Source organism: Ranitomeya variabilis, chromosome 1 (assembly GCF_051348905.1).
Source record: "Ranitomeya variabilis isolate aRanVar5 chromosome 1, aRanVar5.hap1, whole genome shotgun sequence".
In the NCBI taxonomy this organism is placed as follows: domain Eukaryota; kingdom Metazoa; phylum Chordata; class Amphibia; order Anura; family Dendrobatidae; genus Ranitomeya; species Ranitomeya variabilis.
The window spans coordinates 207,133,818-207,149,852 of NC_135232.1; the positions used below are offsets into that span (position 1 = coordinate 207,133,818).

At 45.2% G+C, this 16,035-nt stretch overlaps 1 protein-coding gene across 4 annotated transcripts in view; it reads right to left on the bottom strand.

The window, feature by feature from the left end:
* RFC5 (replication factor C subunit 5) overlaps positions 1–16,035 on the bottom strand; it is a 64,407-nt gene that overhangs the window by 15,321 nt on the left and 33,051 nt on the right. For all 4 annotated transcript variants that reach the window (XM_077292257.1, XM_077292272.1, XM_077292261.1 and 1 more), the window contains 4 exons: positions 8,907–9,066; positions 8,741–8,822; positions 6,915–7,044; positions 5,625–5,702 (listed from right to left, as the gene is read on the bottom strand). In XM_077292257.1, coding sequence (XP_077148372.1) covers positions 5,625–5,702; positions 6,915–7,044; positions 8,741–8,822; positions 8,907–9,066 — 450 coding nt within the window. The remainder of the gene's footprint in view (positions 1–5,624; positions 5,703–6,914; positions 7,045–8,740; positions 8,823–8,906; positions 9,067–16,035) is intronic.

Here is a 16,035-nt window from a genome sequence, read left to right on the forward strand (position 1 = left end):
ACGTGACCGCGACATCATCCCAGGTCCTTCGCACAAAGCATCCCTGGGAACGGAAGCCGCTGTGTGCACCACTGAGAGGCGGGAGGACTTCTGGGGCCATCAGAAGGCAAGTATATCACTATTTAATTTTTTTTTTTTTTTTTTTTTTTACAATTATATGGTGCCCAGTCCGTGGAGGAGTCTCCTCTCCTCTACCCTGGGTACCATCCGGACATGATCCGCTTAGTTCCCGCATGGTGGGCATGGCCCTATGTGGGAAGTAAGCGGATCAGTGCATTCCTATGTGTGCGGAATCCCCGCGATTCCGCAAATTAATGAACCTAATGCGTTTACGCTCCGGAAAAAAACAAAGCATGTGCATACAAATTGCGGATTGCATTCTATTAATAGGATGCTTAATGTGAGGGGTTTTTTTCGCGGTTTTATAGCGAGAAATCCAGAACGTGTGCACACAGCCTCAAGCCTAAAAATGATCAACGTAAATCACAACTAAAATCCCACGGAGGTCTGGAGTTGGAATGATGCTCAAAATCAAAGTGGAAAATGAAGTTACAGGCTGATCCAACTTCAGTGGAAATGCCTCAAGACAAGGAAATGATGCTCAGTTGTGTGTGTGGCCTCCACGCGCTGTATGACCTCCCTACAACGCCTGGGCATGCTCCTAATGAGGCGGTGGATGGTCTCCTGAGGGATCTCCTCCCAGACCTGGACTAAAGCAACCGCCAACTCCAAGACAGTCTGTGGTGCAACGTGACGTTAGGGGATGGTGCGAGACATGATGTCACAGATGTGTTCAATCGGATTCAGGTCTGGGGAACGAGCGGGCCAGTCCATAGCTTCAATGTCTTCATCTTGCATGAACTGCCGACCCACTCCAGCCACATGAGGTTTGGCATTGTCCTGCATTAGGAGGAACCCAGGGCCAACCACACCACCATATGGTCTCACAAGGGGTCTGAGGCTCTCATCTCGGTAACTAATGGCAGTCAGGCTACCCCTCTGGCGAGCACATGGAGGGCTGTGCAGCCCTCCAAAGAGATGTCACCCCACACCATTACTGACTCACTGCCACACTGGTCATGCTGAAGGATGTTGCAGGCAGCAGATCGCTCTCAACGACGTCTCCAGACTGTCATGTCTGTCACATGTACTCAGTGTAAACCTGCCTTCATCTGTGAAGAGCACAGGGCGCCAGTGGAGAATTTGCCAATCCTGGTGTTCTGCGGCAAATGCCAAGTGTCCTGCACGGTGCGGGGCTGTGAGCACAACCCCCATCTGTGGATGTCAGAAAGACTCCATGAGGATGGTCTGAGTGCCCAACAGTTTGCGCAGACATGCACATTTGTAGCCTGCTGGAGGTCATTTTGCAGGGCTCTGGCAGTGCTCCTCCTGTTCCTCCTTGCACAAAGGCTGAGGTAGCGGTCCTGCTGCTGGGTTGTTGCCCTTCTACGGCCCCCTCCACATCTCCTGGTAGCGCCTCCAGCCTCTGGACACTACAGCGACGGACACAGCAACACAGCAAACCTTTTTGCCACAGCTCGCATCAATGTGCCATCCTAGATGAGCTGCACTACCTGAGCCACTGGTGTGGGTTGTAGAGTCCATCTAATGCTACCACGAGTGTGAAAGCATAGCAAACATTCAAAAGTGACCAAAACATCAGCCAGAAAACAGAATTGGACTTATCGGTAATTCGGTTTCTAGGAACCTTCCACGACACAGCATAGGAGGATGTCTCCATTCCCTAATGGGGGACAGGAAGCACGAGAGTTTAAAAGCCCCTCCTCCCTCCAAATCGCCAGTGACTTACAACGGATACCATAGCACTAGCTACCGTAAAGTCACCATCCACGACAGCATAGGAGGAGTAGCAACCAATTCTGCACTGGGGGGGGGGGGGGGGGGGAGACAATAGCCTGGAGAACTTTCCGGGCCAAAGACTAGATCCCTATTGGACAATAAGTCCAATCTGTAGTGTTCAGTAAAGGTATGTGGTGAAGACCATGTTGCGGCCCTGCAGATCTGCTCGATGGAAGCGCCTTTTCTTTCTGCCCATGACACTGAAGTAGACCTTGTAGAGTGGGCCTTGACCTTGATTGGAGGAGTCAAGTTCTGGGCCAGATAGGTTTCATGTATGGCCCTTTTGATCCAACTAGAAATAGTACTTTTTGCCACCTTCCTTCCTTTATTCTGACCTGACAGATGGACAAACAGGTTTTGATCAACTCTGAAAGAGCTAGTTTGTTCAAGATAATGTAGAATAGTCCGTCTAACAGAGAGAATGGAACTCTTCTTCTTTTGGGTTTGCCGGGTTCTGGCAGAAGGAAGGAAGGATAATGTTCTGAGAACGGTGAAAATCAGACACCACCTTTGGCAGAAAAGATGGATCAAGCCGGAGAATTAGAGAGTCATCTGTAATTAACAAGAAGGGTTCTCTAACCGATAAGGCTTGAAGCTCCCCCACACGTCTCGCTGTGGTAATCGCTACCTGAAAGGCAGCCTTGTATGACAGGTATTGAGGAGAACAGGAAGTTAAGGGCTCTAACGGTGCTTGCGTGAGACCCCTGAGGACTAGATTCAAGCCCCGTGAGGGTACCATGGGTTGTTTCCTAGGCTGCGATCTTAGAGCTGATACCATGAATCTTCTGATCCAACGGTGGTTGGCCAGGTCCTGGTCACAAACAGCGCTGAGAGCAGAAACCTGAACCTTTAGAGTGCTGGGTCTAAGGCCTAACTCTAACCGACGCTGAAGGAAGTCCAATATTTGGGATATATTCGGATGGAGTGGATCTGGTTTATTAAGTAGACAGAAAGACGAGAATGTTTTCCACAATTTACTATAGATTGCATTAGTAACAGGCTTACTGGACTTTTGCAAAGTAGAAATTACAGCATCCGACAGCCCTCTAACACTTAGGACCTGGGCCTCAGTAACCAGGCCGCTAGGTTCAATTTTTGGGGATTCTGGTGCTGGAAGGGCCCCTGAAGGAGAAGGTCAGCATCTACTGGCAGGTGAACTGGACCGTCTATCTGTAGTTCGATGATGAGATTGAACCAGCTTCTTTTTGGCCATACTGGAGCAACTAGGATGGTTGGCACATGTTCCTCTCGGATCTTTCGAAGGGTTTTCGCCAATATTGGGATTGGCGGGAAGGCATAGGCTAATCTGAAGTCCCATGCCTGGACAAGAGCATCCACTCCTTTGGAATTGTCCCTGGGATTCAGGGAAAAAAGGTTTGGACCTGTGAATTTTGGTCTGAGGCGAATAAATCAACTTCTGGTAGACCCCATCTGTCTACCAACATCCTGAAGACACTTCTGTTCAGGCTCCATTCTCCTGGCTGAATGTCCTGGCGACTCAGGAAATCCGCCTGCAGGTTGGAAGACCCCTTCAATTGGACGGCTGTGAGAGAGAAGGTGCTTTTCAGCCCAACAGAATATTCGGTTTGAGATGCTTCTTAAACTGTTGAACTTTGAGTTCCCCTGATATCGGAGGTGAGCAACAGTTATCGTGTTGGCCGAATAAATTTTGCCATGATTCCCCGATATTAGGCTGCCTGCGGCTAGAAGAACCTCCTCCACTGCTTTCAACTCCCTGAAGTTGGAGGATCTGGCGCTTGTTGCCTGATTTCAGCATCCCTGGAAGTTAGTATGCAAAATTACTGCCCCCCAGCCCCGTTTGCTGGCGTCTGTTCTTACAAGGGGGGATTGTGACCAGCTCACACTCCTGCGGATATTTCTGGGGTTCAACCACCATGCTAGGGATGCCTTCACGCACCCCGGAGTGTGTACTCTTTTGTTCAGGGAACCCCGATTTCCGTCCCAGTTTGCGAGGATGTGGGCTTGAAGGGTTCTGGAATGGGCGTGAGCCCAAGATACTGACTGAATACAAGCCATCATACAGCCTAGGACCGACATGCTTTTCCGTAGAGTCGGAGATCTGTCCTCTCTGAGATCTATAACCTGTGTTTCATTTCAGAGGGGGTGGATAGGCGTTTCTCCGGGAGCTCCAACTCCTGAGATATTAAATCCAAGGTATTTTTTATGCACCGGGAACCCCATCTGTCTCTCCGATTTCAATCCTCTGAACATTTCATCCTGTATAGATTGAGGAACAGATTCCTCCTGTAACCCCATCGTGTTACGTACAGCCATTACTAACTCGTCAGTATAATCAGAGGAGAAAAAATATTTTCTTGCTTCCGCAAATTTAGGAGATGAAGATTCACCCCATCTCTCAGAAGATGAAAACGAGTGATCGGACTCAGAGGCCGAGTCCTCAAATTGTATTTTCCTTTTTTAAGAAGGAGAGGGACCCTGCGGCTGTGGAAGAGGAGGAGGATTGAAGGCGGCTAGAGAGGTTTGTACTTCATGCTTGACTAGGGCCCGGATTTCGTCAAGGAGGGAAGGCTGCTCGGCTCTGACAACTTTATCCATGCACCCCTGACACAGCTTTTTCTCCCATAGAGAGGGAAGCTTTACATTGCAGATTGCACATTTAGACGTCTTTTTGGCCGGGATTTTCTCAGCAGACTTGTCTCCCTGAAAAAAAGAGAGGGAGAGTGGTGTAAGGAACAGAAGGGCCCTACTAATCCTAGCCTCGGACCCACCCCGCAACCGACTTACTGGAGCAGGGGCAGCGCTGGGCTCTGCAGATGCAGGGCAGGAAGCACCATCCATTGTGACAGGGATCCGTCTTACTTGGAGGTGTCTTCAGGCTGGTTTATATAGGAATAAATCCAGCCCCCAGCACAGGTGAATCAGGTTCCCCTCCTCCTCCCCGGGTCCTGGAGCAGGCCTCCACATGGAGAGGTGTGCTCTGTGCGGTGGTCCTGAGGGCGCTAGGAGGCCGGACCAGGAAGTGTATGCGCTCCAACTTGCGTTCCAGCAAAGAGCGCAGGACCGGAAGTGACGTGCGCGCAATGATGACGTTTCTTCCGGGACGCCGAACACTGCAGCAGGAGAGGAGGACAAGGCGGTGAGCTCATGGAGGCCACCGCCGGGGATCACTGGCCCGCTTTACCTCTGCAGAGATGCATGTGGGCCAGGAAGGTCCCGAGTCCAGGGGAGACGGGAGCAGCAGGAAGAGGAGGAAGGCAGAGCCCCAACCACCACTGCCCGGCAGGAAAAACCAGGTACACTGCAGTCGCCGGCTACGCAGCATACGAGAACCTCTCCATGCCCCATGGGGGACAGGAAAGACACTGGTGATTTGGAGGGAGGAGGGGCTTTTAACCTCTCGTGCTTCCTGTCCCCCATTAGGGAATGGAGACATCCTCCTATGCTGTCGTGGAAGGTGACTAGAGAAAGCATTGGTACTGACATGTGGTCTGTAGCCCCCATCTGCAAAACCACTCCTTTATTGACTGTGTCTTGATAATTGCCAATAATTTCCATCTGTTGTCTATTTCATTTGCAGAACAGCATGTGAAATTGATTGTCAAAGAGTGTTGCTTCCTAAGTGGACAGTTTGATTTCACAAAAGTTTGATTTACCAGGAGCTATAGTCTAAGTGTTCCCTTTATTTTTTTGAGCAGTGCATATCTATATAGCTATATTTATAATCTATTACTTCTTATTACAGGCTTATTTAATGAGAACCAAATCATTTAGCTTTTTTTTACCTCTGTGTACATAGACATGCACTTCAGTGAGAATGTCGTGAAGCGCCAGGCCTTTGAGGGTTTTCAGTTCCATGATATCTGCATAAAATACGTTAAGGAGTCTCACATTTTCAGAAGAAAAAATAAAAAAGAAAATCAATTAACTGGGGTGCTACTATAATAGCAAATGTGTTATAAGGCTATAATTTGGTTTTATTTGTCATTTCTACAATATATAGGGGCTGATTCATCAAGACTGCTATAGCTCAAGCTCACACTACGTCAGTCTTGACAGAGTAAACGGAGCCAAGTTCATGAAGAGCAGAAGCTACTTAATGAAATGCCAAGTGCAGTTGAATGGTGAGAAAAATAAAATGTGCCATTGTTCTATAGGTTTTGTTTATACGTCAACAGTAAAAATGAACTGGCAATATTAGTCAGGTTAGTACAATGACGGAGATGCCAAACTTCTATAACATTTGATTTGTTTTTCTGAGATTCATTTTTTTTCCCTCTCATCGATGGAGCCGTGTGAAATCTTGTTTTTTGAGTAATAAGCTGTAGGTTTTTTTTTGTGTAATTGTGTGGCAGATATGATGCTTTGATTGCATTTTGGTGGAAGAAGTGAGAAATCTAGCAGAGAAGCCAAATAAATTCAGACTGGAGTGCATTGGGGAGTTAATGCATTTGGAAAAAGCAGTTGTGGTGTACCGACACCCACCCCCAGTGCACTTCCAACCTAATTTGCATATGACTCCTTCACTAGTATTTTCATGGCTGGCACATGGGATCTCTACAAACAAGTTGTCATTTTTATGTGGGACAAGTGCCCATACAGACAGACAATATCTAAGCCAGCTTCCTTTTTTTGTTAAAGTACACAAAGGACAAAAATTTTTTTAAAAAAGGACAGGTCTAGCTCCTAAAGTCAGGCAGCCACAGCCTTTTGCACAGAGGAATGATGATGTACTGACACAGGAAACGCTGTCCTTTGTTGAAAGGAAAGGAAGTAGAGTTACCCAGACAGACAGAAATCAGAAGATTGGGGCACCTTGGAATTGAAGTGTATTAGTAAGTTGTCTAAAATTACCATTTGAAGACCATTTCAGGATATTCCTTTTAAACTGAACAATTCCTTTAAAAGGGCTTGTATGAAAGAATACATTAATACAGGAGCTGCTACAGTAAAATCCTAGGGGATTTAGAGGTCTCAGGGAAGCAGGAGTTTTTGCTGGAGGAAGAGGATCCAGCCAGTAAATACCCTCAGGAAAATGTTTGTCCCTATGTGAATACATTTAGAAGAAAGGATACGCTTGTATGCAGTGGTGAAATCCTTGTTTAGCATCCAATCCAGAATATTGGCAATGTCCACTTTCAGCGGATGACCAGTACATGTATATACTGTATCCTCTGTCACTTTTCCATAAGCCATATTTGTACTCTGAAGAACACAAGCAAACAAAGGAAAAAAATTAAAGCAAACAAGCAAAATTATACCCTATATGATTACAGAACATGACCTATTCAGTAGCAAGCAGCAGCACACTCCCCATTACATAACCACAGTATGGGTGCAAGCAGCAAAGTATCCCAGTCCAGAGGTGCAGTAAAATCAAAACTAATGACTTGTGCACCATAAACATTTTGCAGATAGCACTTATCCGGCTGTTATTTAAGTCTTTGGGTCCGTGGAAAACATTGATTTTCATAAATAGACTGAATGGACAGCACTTCAGCTTCACCCAAGGTGTTTGTTCACCATAAATACGTTTCAACCTCAATGGTCTTTGCCAAAGACCACTTAAGTTGTCTTGGATGAATCTTCTCCTTTACTTGGGGTGGCTTGTAAGGTCCATATACGGACCACAATGCCCCGAATGTTTACGAGTCTCCTAACCCAAATTTATAATCTCATATATGCCTTTGACACTGTTTTGGTCAGGAGACCCACAGTCAGTTGGGTATTATGGTCCATTTATGGAAGGAAGATACAGTCATCTGAACTTGGCCTTAAAAAGATCTCAATATTCAAGGGACACTGTCACCCCCCTCCAGCCGTTATAAACTAAAAGAGCCACCTTGTGCAGCAGTAATGCTGCAGTCTAACAAGGTGGCTTTTAGTTTTTGCTTCTGTTATTCCCTCAATAAAGCGTTTTATAATTTTCCCCAAATACCTGTCTTTGTACCTGGAGGCAGGTCTGAAGCCTCCTCTGTGAAGCGCCCAACTGCCGTCACTCATCTCTTCTGGGGCGATGGTCGCCGCCCCCTGAGCGCTGTTAACTTCTGAAATCCGGCGCCTGCGCTGTGCGTGCCTGCCTGGGGCAGGCGCATTGAGAATTGCCCGTCATAGCTCAGATGCCGGGTTCCGTTCTGCGCCTGTGCAGGCAGTGCGGCCAGCCTGTTGCTGAATCCCCGCCCCGCACTGTGTTATGCATTATGCACAGTGCGTGGCTGGGATTCCTGGGCATGCGCACTGCGCTGTTCAGACGCTCCCTCGGTCCCCCACCTTCCAGTGTTGCCGTAATATACAGGTTTCCTTGCCGGCGTTTGGAACAGCCGCACAGAACAACGCTGGAAGGTGGGGGACCGGGGGAGCGTCTGAACAGTGCAGTGCGCATGCCCAGGAATCCCAGCCCCGCACTGTGCATAATGCATAACACAGTGCGGGGCGGGGATTCAGCAACAGGCTGGCCGCACTGCCCGCACAGGCGCAGAACGGAACCCGGCATCTGAGCTATGACGGGCAATTCTCAATGCGCCTGCCCCAGACAGGCACGCACAGCGCAGGCGCCGGATTTCAGAAGATAACAGCGCTCAGGGGGCGGCGACCAGCGCCCCAGAAGAGATGAGTGATGGCAGTTGGGCGCTTCACAGAGGAGGCTTCAGACCTTCCTCCAGGTACAAAGACAGGTATTTGGGGAAAATTATAAAACGCTTTATTGAGGGAATAACAGAAGCAAAAACTAAAAGAGCCACCTTGTTAGACTGCAGCATTACTGCTGCACAAGGTGGCTCTTTTAGTTTATAACGGCTGGAGGGGGTGACAGTGGCCCTTTAACCAACACTGAATTTTTGACCTATGTAAAGAAACCAAACATGATTGCTTATTTACCAGAATATAACAGTTTATATCCTACCTGTAATATATTCAGAGCTCTACGCATATCTCCACTAGACAGGGTCACTAAAGCCTTCATCCCATCTGGAGCAATATCAACACTATTTCAAAAAGAAAAAAAAAAGTACATTTTGCAAATTGTGTAATGTTTTGAGAACACTTGATCAATAAATTAAATGATATACTTTTCTTGCTGAACTACGTATTCCAGTCTGGGCACCATCATTTCTGAACTCAAGGGACCAAAGCGAAACCTTGTGCATCGGGACTGTAAAGCTGGGATGATCTTTGACAAATAATTGCAAATCATGCAAAATCGGGTATTTTCTGTGAACTTCTCAATCACTAAAAGGGGAAAAACAAAAAACACAAAAAACAGGCTTTTATATTACATAAGTTACATTAATATGCAGATTACCGTATATACTCGAGTATAAGCCGACGCCCCCCTCCTAATTTTGCAACAAAAAACTGGGCAAACTTATTGACTCGAGTATAAGCCTAGGGTGGAAAATGCAGCAGCTACCGGTAAACGTCAAAAATAAAAATGGATGCCAATAAAAGTAAAATTAATTGAGACATCAGTAGGTTAAGTGTTTTTGAATATCCATATTGAATCAGGAGCCCCATATAATGCTCTATACTGTTCATTATGGCCCCATAAGATGTTTCATATACAAATATGCCCCATATAATGCTCCATGCAGTTCATTATGGCCCCATGGATGCCCCATATAATGCTCCATGCAGTTCTTTATGGCCCCATGGATGCCCGATATAATGCTCCATGCAGTTCTTTATGGCCCCATAGATGCCCCATATAATGCTCCATGCAGTTCTTTATGGCCCCATAGATGCCCCATAAAATGCTCCATGCAGTTCTTTATGGCCCCATATAATGCTCCATGCACTTCTTTATGGCTCCATAGATGCCCCATATAATGCTCTATGCACTTCTTTATGGCCCCATAGATGCCCCATAAAATGCTCCATGCAGTTCTTTATGACCCCATAGATGCCCCATATAATGCTCCATGCAGTTCATTATGGCCCCATAGATGCCCCATATAATGCTCCATGCAGTTCGTTATGGCCCCATAGATGTCCCATATAATGCTCCACGCAGTTCATTATGGCCCCATATAATGCTCCATGCAGTTCATTATGGCCCCATAGATGCTCCATACAACATTGTGCCACATGTAATGCTGCACTAAAAAAAAAAAAAAAAAAATGACATGACATACTCACCTCTCGTAGCTGCACGCTGCTCCTCAGAGTCCCGTTTCTCCGCACTGACTTTTCAGGCAGAGGGCGGCGCGCACACTAATAAGTCATCACGCCCTCTGACCTGAACAGTCAGTGCGGAGGACGGAGTGTCGATGGAACGCGGGAAAGGTGAATATGAAATACTCACCTGCTCCCGGCGCTCCTTACGCGGTCCCTGCATGTCCCACGGTCTCCGGGCATGGCAGCTTCTTCCTGTAGTGAACAGTCACATGGTACCGCTCATTACAGTAATGAATATGCGGCTCCACCCCTATGGGAGTGGAGTCCATATTCATTACTTTAATGAGCGGTACCATGTGACTGCTGAACAGGGGAAGAAGCTGCCGCGCCCGAAGTCCGTGGGACATGCAGGGACCGCATCAGAAGCGCCGGGAACAGGTGAGTATTTGAAAGTCGTCGCTCCCCCTCACCCGCCGACCATGACTCGAGTATAAGCCGAGAGGGGCACTTTCAGACCATTTTTTGGGGCTGAAAATCTCAGCTTATACTCGAGTATATACAGTAGATATGTATTAGTAAACGAAACGGCTTGTGAGAAATAAAATTCTGTTCTGTCAGAAAAAAAAAAACCTTGATCCATTTTTCTCGAATGGTAACAGTCACACGAATTTGTGAATCATGCCCAATAGTACTCACTCCCAACTGCAATCATAGACACAGCAGCAGCAAATGAGCCCTCTGCAGCGGTTTATTTAACCCCTTACAAGATGAGGGAGATAGATCTCGCTATCACTACATCGACCTCCAACAGCGCAATTGCGGGGACCCATTGATTTCAGTGGCAATGTGAGGCCTAAAAATGGCCTCTGGTGTGACACGGATCAAAAGTCCAATATGCAGTGCATTAGCTTCTGCCACAAGCTATGTATTGTAGTGTATTATCTATGCAATTAAAGGATCATATGTCTTAAGTCTCCTTGTGTGACTAGTAAATATTGAAGAAACAAAATTATATATATATATATATATATATATATATATATATATATATATATATATATATATATTTATTTAAAATAGGTTTTGGTGTTCAATGTTTAAAAAAAAATGTTAAAAACAATTAAGTAAAAAAAAAATTATTTTTTTTAATAAAGTCATTTAATGCAAAAACAAACAAAACATAATCTGTCACTGCATCAACAACACTCAACACAATAAAAAAATCATCATTGATTGGTCTAATCTAGTCCCCAAAACCTAATAACTGGTTGGGCCACCCTTAGCAGCAACAACTCCAATCAAAAGTTTGCAATAACTAGCAATGAGTCTTTTACAACACTCTGGACAAATTTCGGCCCACTCATCTTTGCAGAATTGTTGTAATTCGGCCACGTTGGAGGATTTCCGAGCATTAACCGTCTTTTTAAAGTCTTAATTTTGTTTTTCTTAAGCCATTCAGAGGTGGACTTGCTGGTGTGTTTTGGATCATTGTCCTGCTGCATAACCCAAGTGCGCTTCAGCTTGAGGTTATGAACAGATGTCCGGACATTCTCCTTTTTTTTGGTAGACAGCAGAATTCATGGTTTCATTTACCGCAGCAAATCTTCAATAACCTGAAGCAGCCTAACAGCCCCAGACCATCCCACTAACACATTATTTTACTGCTGGAATGATGTTCCTTTTCTGAAATGCAGTGTTACTTCTACACAAGATGTAATGGAACATACACCTTCCAAAAAGTTCAACTTTTGTCTCATCAGTCCTCAGTATTCTCCCACAAGTCTTGGAGATCATCAAGATGTTTTTTCACAAAACTGAGACAAGCCTTTATATGTTCTTATTGCTCAGCAGGTTGGAAATTCATGGCCATTTTTGTATAGTCTCTTTCTTATGGTGGAGTCAAACGCTGACCTTAACTGATGCAAGCGAGGCCTGCAGTTCTTTGGGTGTTGTTGTGGGGTCTTTTGGGACCTCTTGGATGAGCCATCACTGTGCTCTTGGGGGAATTTTGGTCAGCCGGCCACTCCTGGTAAGATTCACCACTGTTTTATGTTTCCGCCATTTGTGGATAATGGCTATCACTGTGGCTTGCTAGAGTCCCAAATCTTTAGAAATGGCTTTATAACCTTTTCCAGACTCATAGATCTCAATTATTTTGTTTCTCATTCGATCCAGAAAATCTTTGGATTGCGGAATGAGGTCTAGCCTTTGAGCATCTTTTGATCACTTTGTCAGGCAGGTCCTATTTAAGTGATTTCTTGACTGAGAACAGGTGTGGCAGTAATCAGGCCTTTGTGTGGCTAGGGAATTTGAACTCCGCTTCCCAAAGATATGATAAACCACAATTAATTTATGATTTATGTTTTAAGAGGAGGCAATGGGGGGGGCAATCACTTTTTCACACAGGGCCCTGTAGAATTGGATTTTTTTTTTACAAACATGCAAAAGAATAGGAAATCAGGAAGAGGGAAAACACTTTCTCACACCACTGTACAATTAATAAAGGTTATTACAGACCCCACAATTGATCACTGGTATTGAAAGAAATGGGCAATATTTTATGTAACTTCCAAATGAGCAAGTCCACGCTGAAGGTGGTCCACTTTAATAGTTACAGTGAGCTTCCAGATTATTTTACCTTTCTCTCAGCACTAGATGTGCACCCAAGACAATTTCTTTTGCAACTATCAAGGTTCATTCAGTACAATAATTATGTTTTGTTTGTGGCGGATTTAATTTAGTGTCTCGAGACTGCGATGGGCTCTAATGTAGCGCCCACTTACGCAAATATACAAATGGTATATACCAGAATTACTAAATCACCCATCCACTGATTTCTGGGTCTCCCATGGTGTTCTCTCGGTGAGCGATATACACAACCAGGGGATTTTTATAACCTTTGAACAACTACAGAATAATTACAACATCCCTAGGTCTCAATTTTTCCCGGTATTTACAATTAAGGTCAGCTTTCCAATCGCACATACGGAATGTGAATGCGGGTCGGTCGATCTCTTCTTTGCCTTTGATAGGTATCCTCAAATCACAAGGTCCTCAGGGACTTATTTCCTCTCTATATACATATCTACTATCCGTGGGAGATGGGTCTGTCATCAATTCTGTCAAAGGGAAATGGGAGGAACGTCTTCCCGATGTACTGGGAGAGGAATGGGAAGATATTCTAGAATCTCCAACTAAAGTTTCCCCTTCAATCAATAATAGGATGACCCACTTATATATCATATATCAGGCCTATTTGACCCCGACGTGACTCTTTAAACTGGGCCGCTTACAGTCGTCAGATTGCTTACGGTGTCATATGCCTGATGCAGATTTTATCCATATGATTTGGAGGTGCCCCTGTAGTTCTTCATTACTGGAGAGAGGTAACGACATTATTAACGTCTTTACTGTCGATCCCTGTCCCGCTCGAACCATTGACCTGTTTGTTCGGGGTGTGGGATACGGAGACTTGGGATCATTACACTGGAATCTTTCTCCGAGAGACACTCTTTTTGGCAAGGAAGGTATTGGCATTAAGATGGATGGGTGGCTCCCCCCCCGACCCTTAGAGTCTGGATTGATATGGTGAATTCAATTATCCCATATGAAAGAACAATGTATCAAAATAGAGGATGTCCAGGTAAATTCGAAAAGATATGGGGCAAGTGGAATTCCTCTTATCGTACTCTATAGCCTGCACCGACTAGATATCTACATGGGAAGGTGGGCTTGTGGTTTTTTGGGGGCATCGCTCATAGAGCAGGATTTAATCTGTTTTTCTTTTGGCGACTTACTGTTAATGGTTAAAGTTGTTAAAGTTGTATAATAGGTATTTTCTTATAAGGAACTAATGATTTAACATGCACATTCCATTAGCTTTGTAACCTCTAGTATGACGATATTTTGCAACTGTTTGCATTTCATGGCATAATTAATGATGATAATTGCAAATGTGTGCAATGTATGTTTATTCTGAATAAACGAATTTAAAAAAAAAAATATACAAATGGTGGCCGTGGATGAGATTTATGTATTTATCTAAATTTTTGGTTCACACACATTGCTGGCTGAGGTATATAAATGACATTTGTCATATGGACTGGTACAGAAGATGAACTGTGTGATTTTTAGAATAAAATGTCCTTTTTTCTGCTACAATGTGCAGTTATTGTAACGTGGCTCAGTAAGGCTAGCTCTTGTACACCCCGATTACCAGATGGTAGGGAAGGGCGGAGGGGCTAGGGACTGATGCACATTACAATATCCTGATTATAGATTGGATTATTAGTATTAGTGCAGCGCAAAATGCCAATTTGCGTACACTTCCTATACAGGCGGCAAGGAAATAGGGATGGTATGGTAGTACCCACTCCCATCCCTGAAAGCCACAGAATATTGTGGGGTCCTTCTTGCCATGGGTGTGAGAGTGATGCACCATGCCATGGCTTATATATGGACCCATGACAATATCCAATGTCAATGATCTAGTGATCATATATTATGATGCAATGCATTTCAGTATACTACTCAAATTTCTTGTCAAGCATCCTGCTTTACACATAAGATCTACTTATACTGTGATAAAGAATTCGCGTGTGCCATCTTAAAGACAGTCACACAAGCTGTATGGATTTCATTGAGCCATTTATTTAATATTTGATGTTACAGTGTGAAGCACCCATGGCGAATCAGATTGATATTGAGCTGTACAGTCCAGCCCTTATTAGTGTTATTACCAGGGGTCAATCACTTGGTATGAAGGACTCTGGTAAGAACCCAACTGTTGCATTTTATTATAGGCTCCATGATCACGGCTCTCTGGCTCTAGCAGCAAAGTTGTTTCCATTTTCCATGAGTTCTATGACAAGAGCACAGCCACATCTTTTTTCTAAGCCATGAATGGATGAGGCACATACTGACTGCCACTGCAGCCAGACTCGAGGAACCAGTTTATGCTGTCCGATGTCGATGCTTTGTTAACCAATCAGGGATAGTTTTCCTGAGCTGTAGTGTCACATGTTGTATTTGTGGTAATAATGAGAGTCCCTGTAAAGGTACCATATATACTAGAGTATAAGCCGACCAGAGTATAAGCCGAGGCACCTAATTTTGCCATGGAAAACTGGGTAAGCTTATTGACTCGAGTATAAGCGGGGTATGCATTGTCCCCCTTATCACTGTCCTGCTATGCGCGGCTCCCCCGTCCTGTCCGGCTATGTGTGGCTCCCCCTGCTGTATTCATGGCTCCCCAGGTCCCGCATTGGCTCACTTCCACCCCCCGTCCTACTCACCCTCCTTGTACCGTCGCTGCATCTCCGTTGTCCCGGAGCAGCAGCTCTTCCTGTGCTCAGCGGTCACATGGTACCGCTCATAAAGGTAATGAATATGCGCTCCACACCTATGGGAGTGGAGACGCGTGCATATTCATTACCTTAATAAACGGTACCACGTGATCGCTGAGCACAGAAAGAGCTGCCGATGCCGGGACAGAGATTACAGCGACGGCGCGAGGAGGGCGAGTATGATGTCTTCTGTTAAGCGGCAGCTGCAGCTGTCACTGTGCCACAGCCGCCGGCTCCTGCTACTGCTTCGCCGATCCCCCTCCCCCGCCGGCTTTCTGGACAATGACTCATGTCTACCCTCACCTACTGTATTCTCACCCATCCCTTGTAGATTGTGAGCCTTCGCGGGCAGGGTCCTCTCTCCTACTGTACCAGTTATGACTTGTATTGTTCAAGATTATTGTACTTATTATGTATACCCCTCCTCACTTGTAAAGCGCCATGGAATAAATGGCGCTATAACAATAAATAATAATAATAATGTATAAGCCAAGCTGTGGGGGTGGGGGGGGGGGAGGTTGTTTTCAGCAAAAAAATATATAAAAAATGTGCTGAAAATCTCGGCTTATACACGAGTATATACAGTAGATTGTTTTTCAGAGAATCCACGTGGCTCAATATGTCAACTCTATCCTTTTCCAAAATCAGTAATGCCAGTGCAACTTTAAAATCTATAAAAACAATGACAAGATCTCCTTTCAAAACCCAAGCTACATTACTCATACCCAGCAAGCAGCAG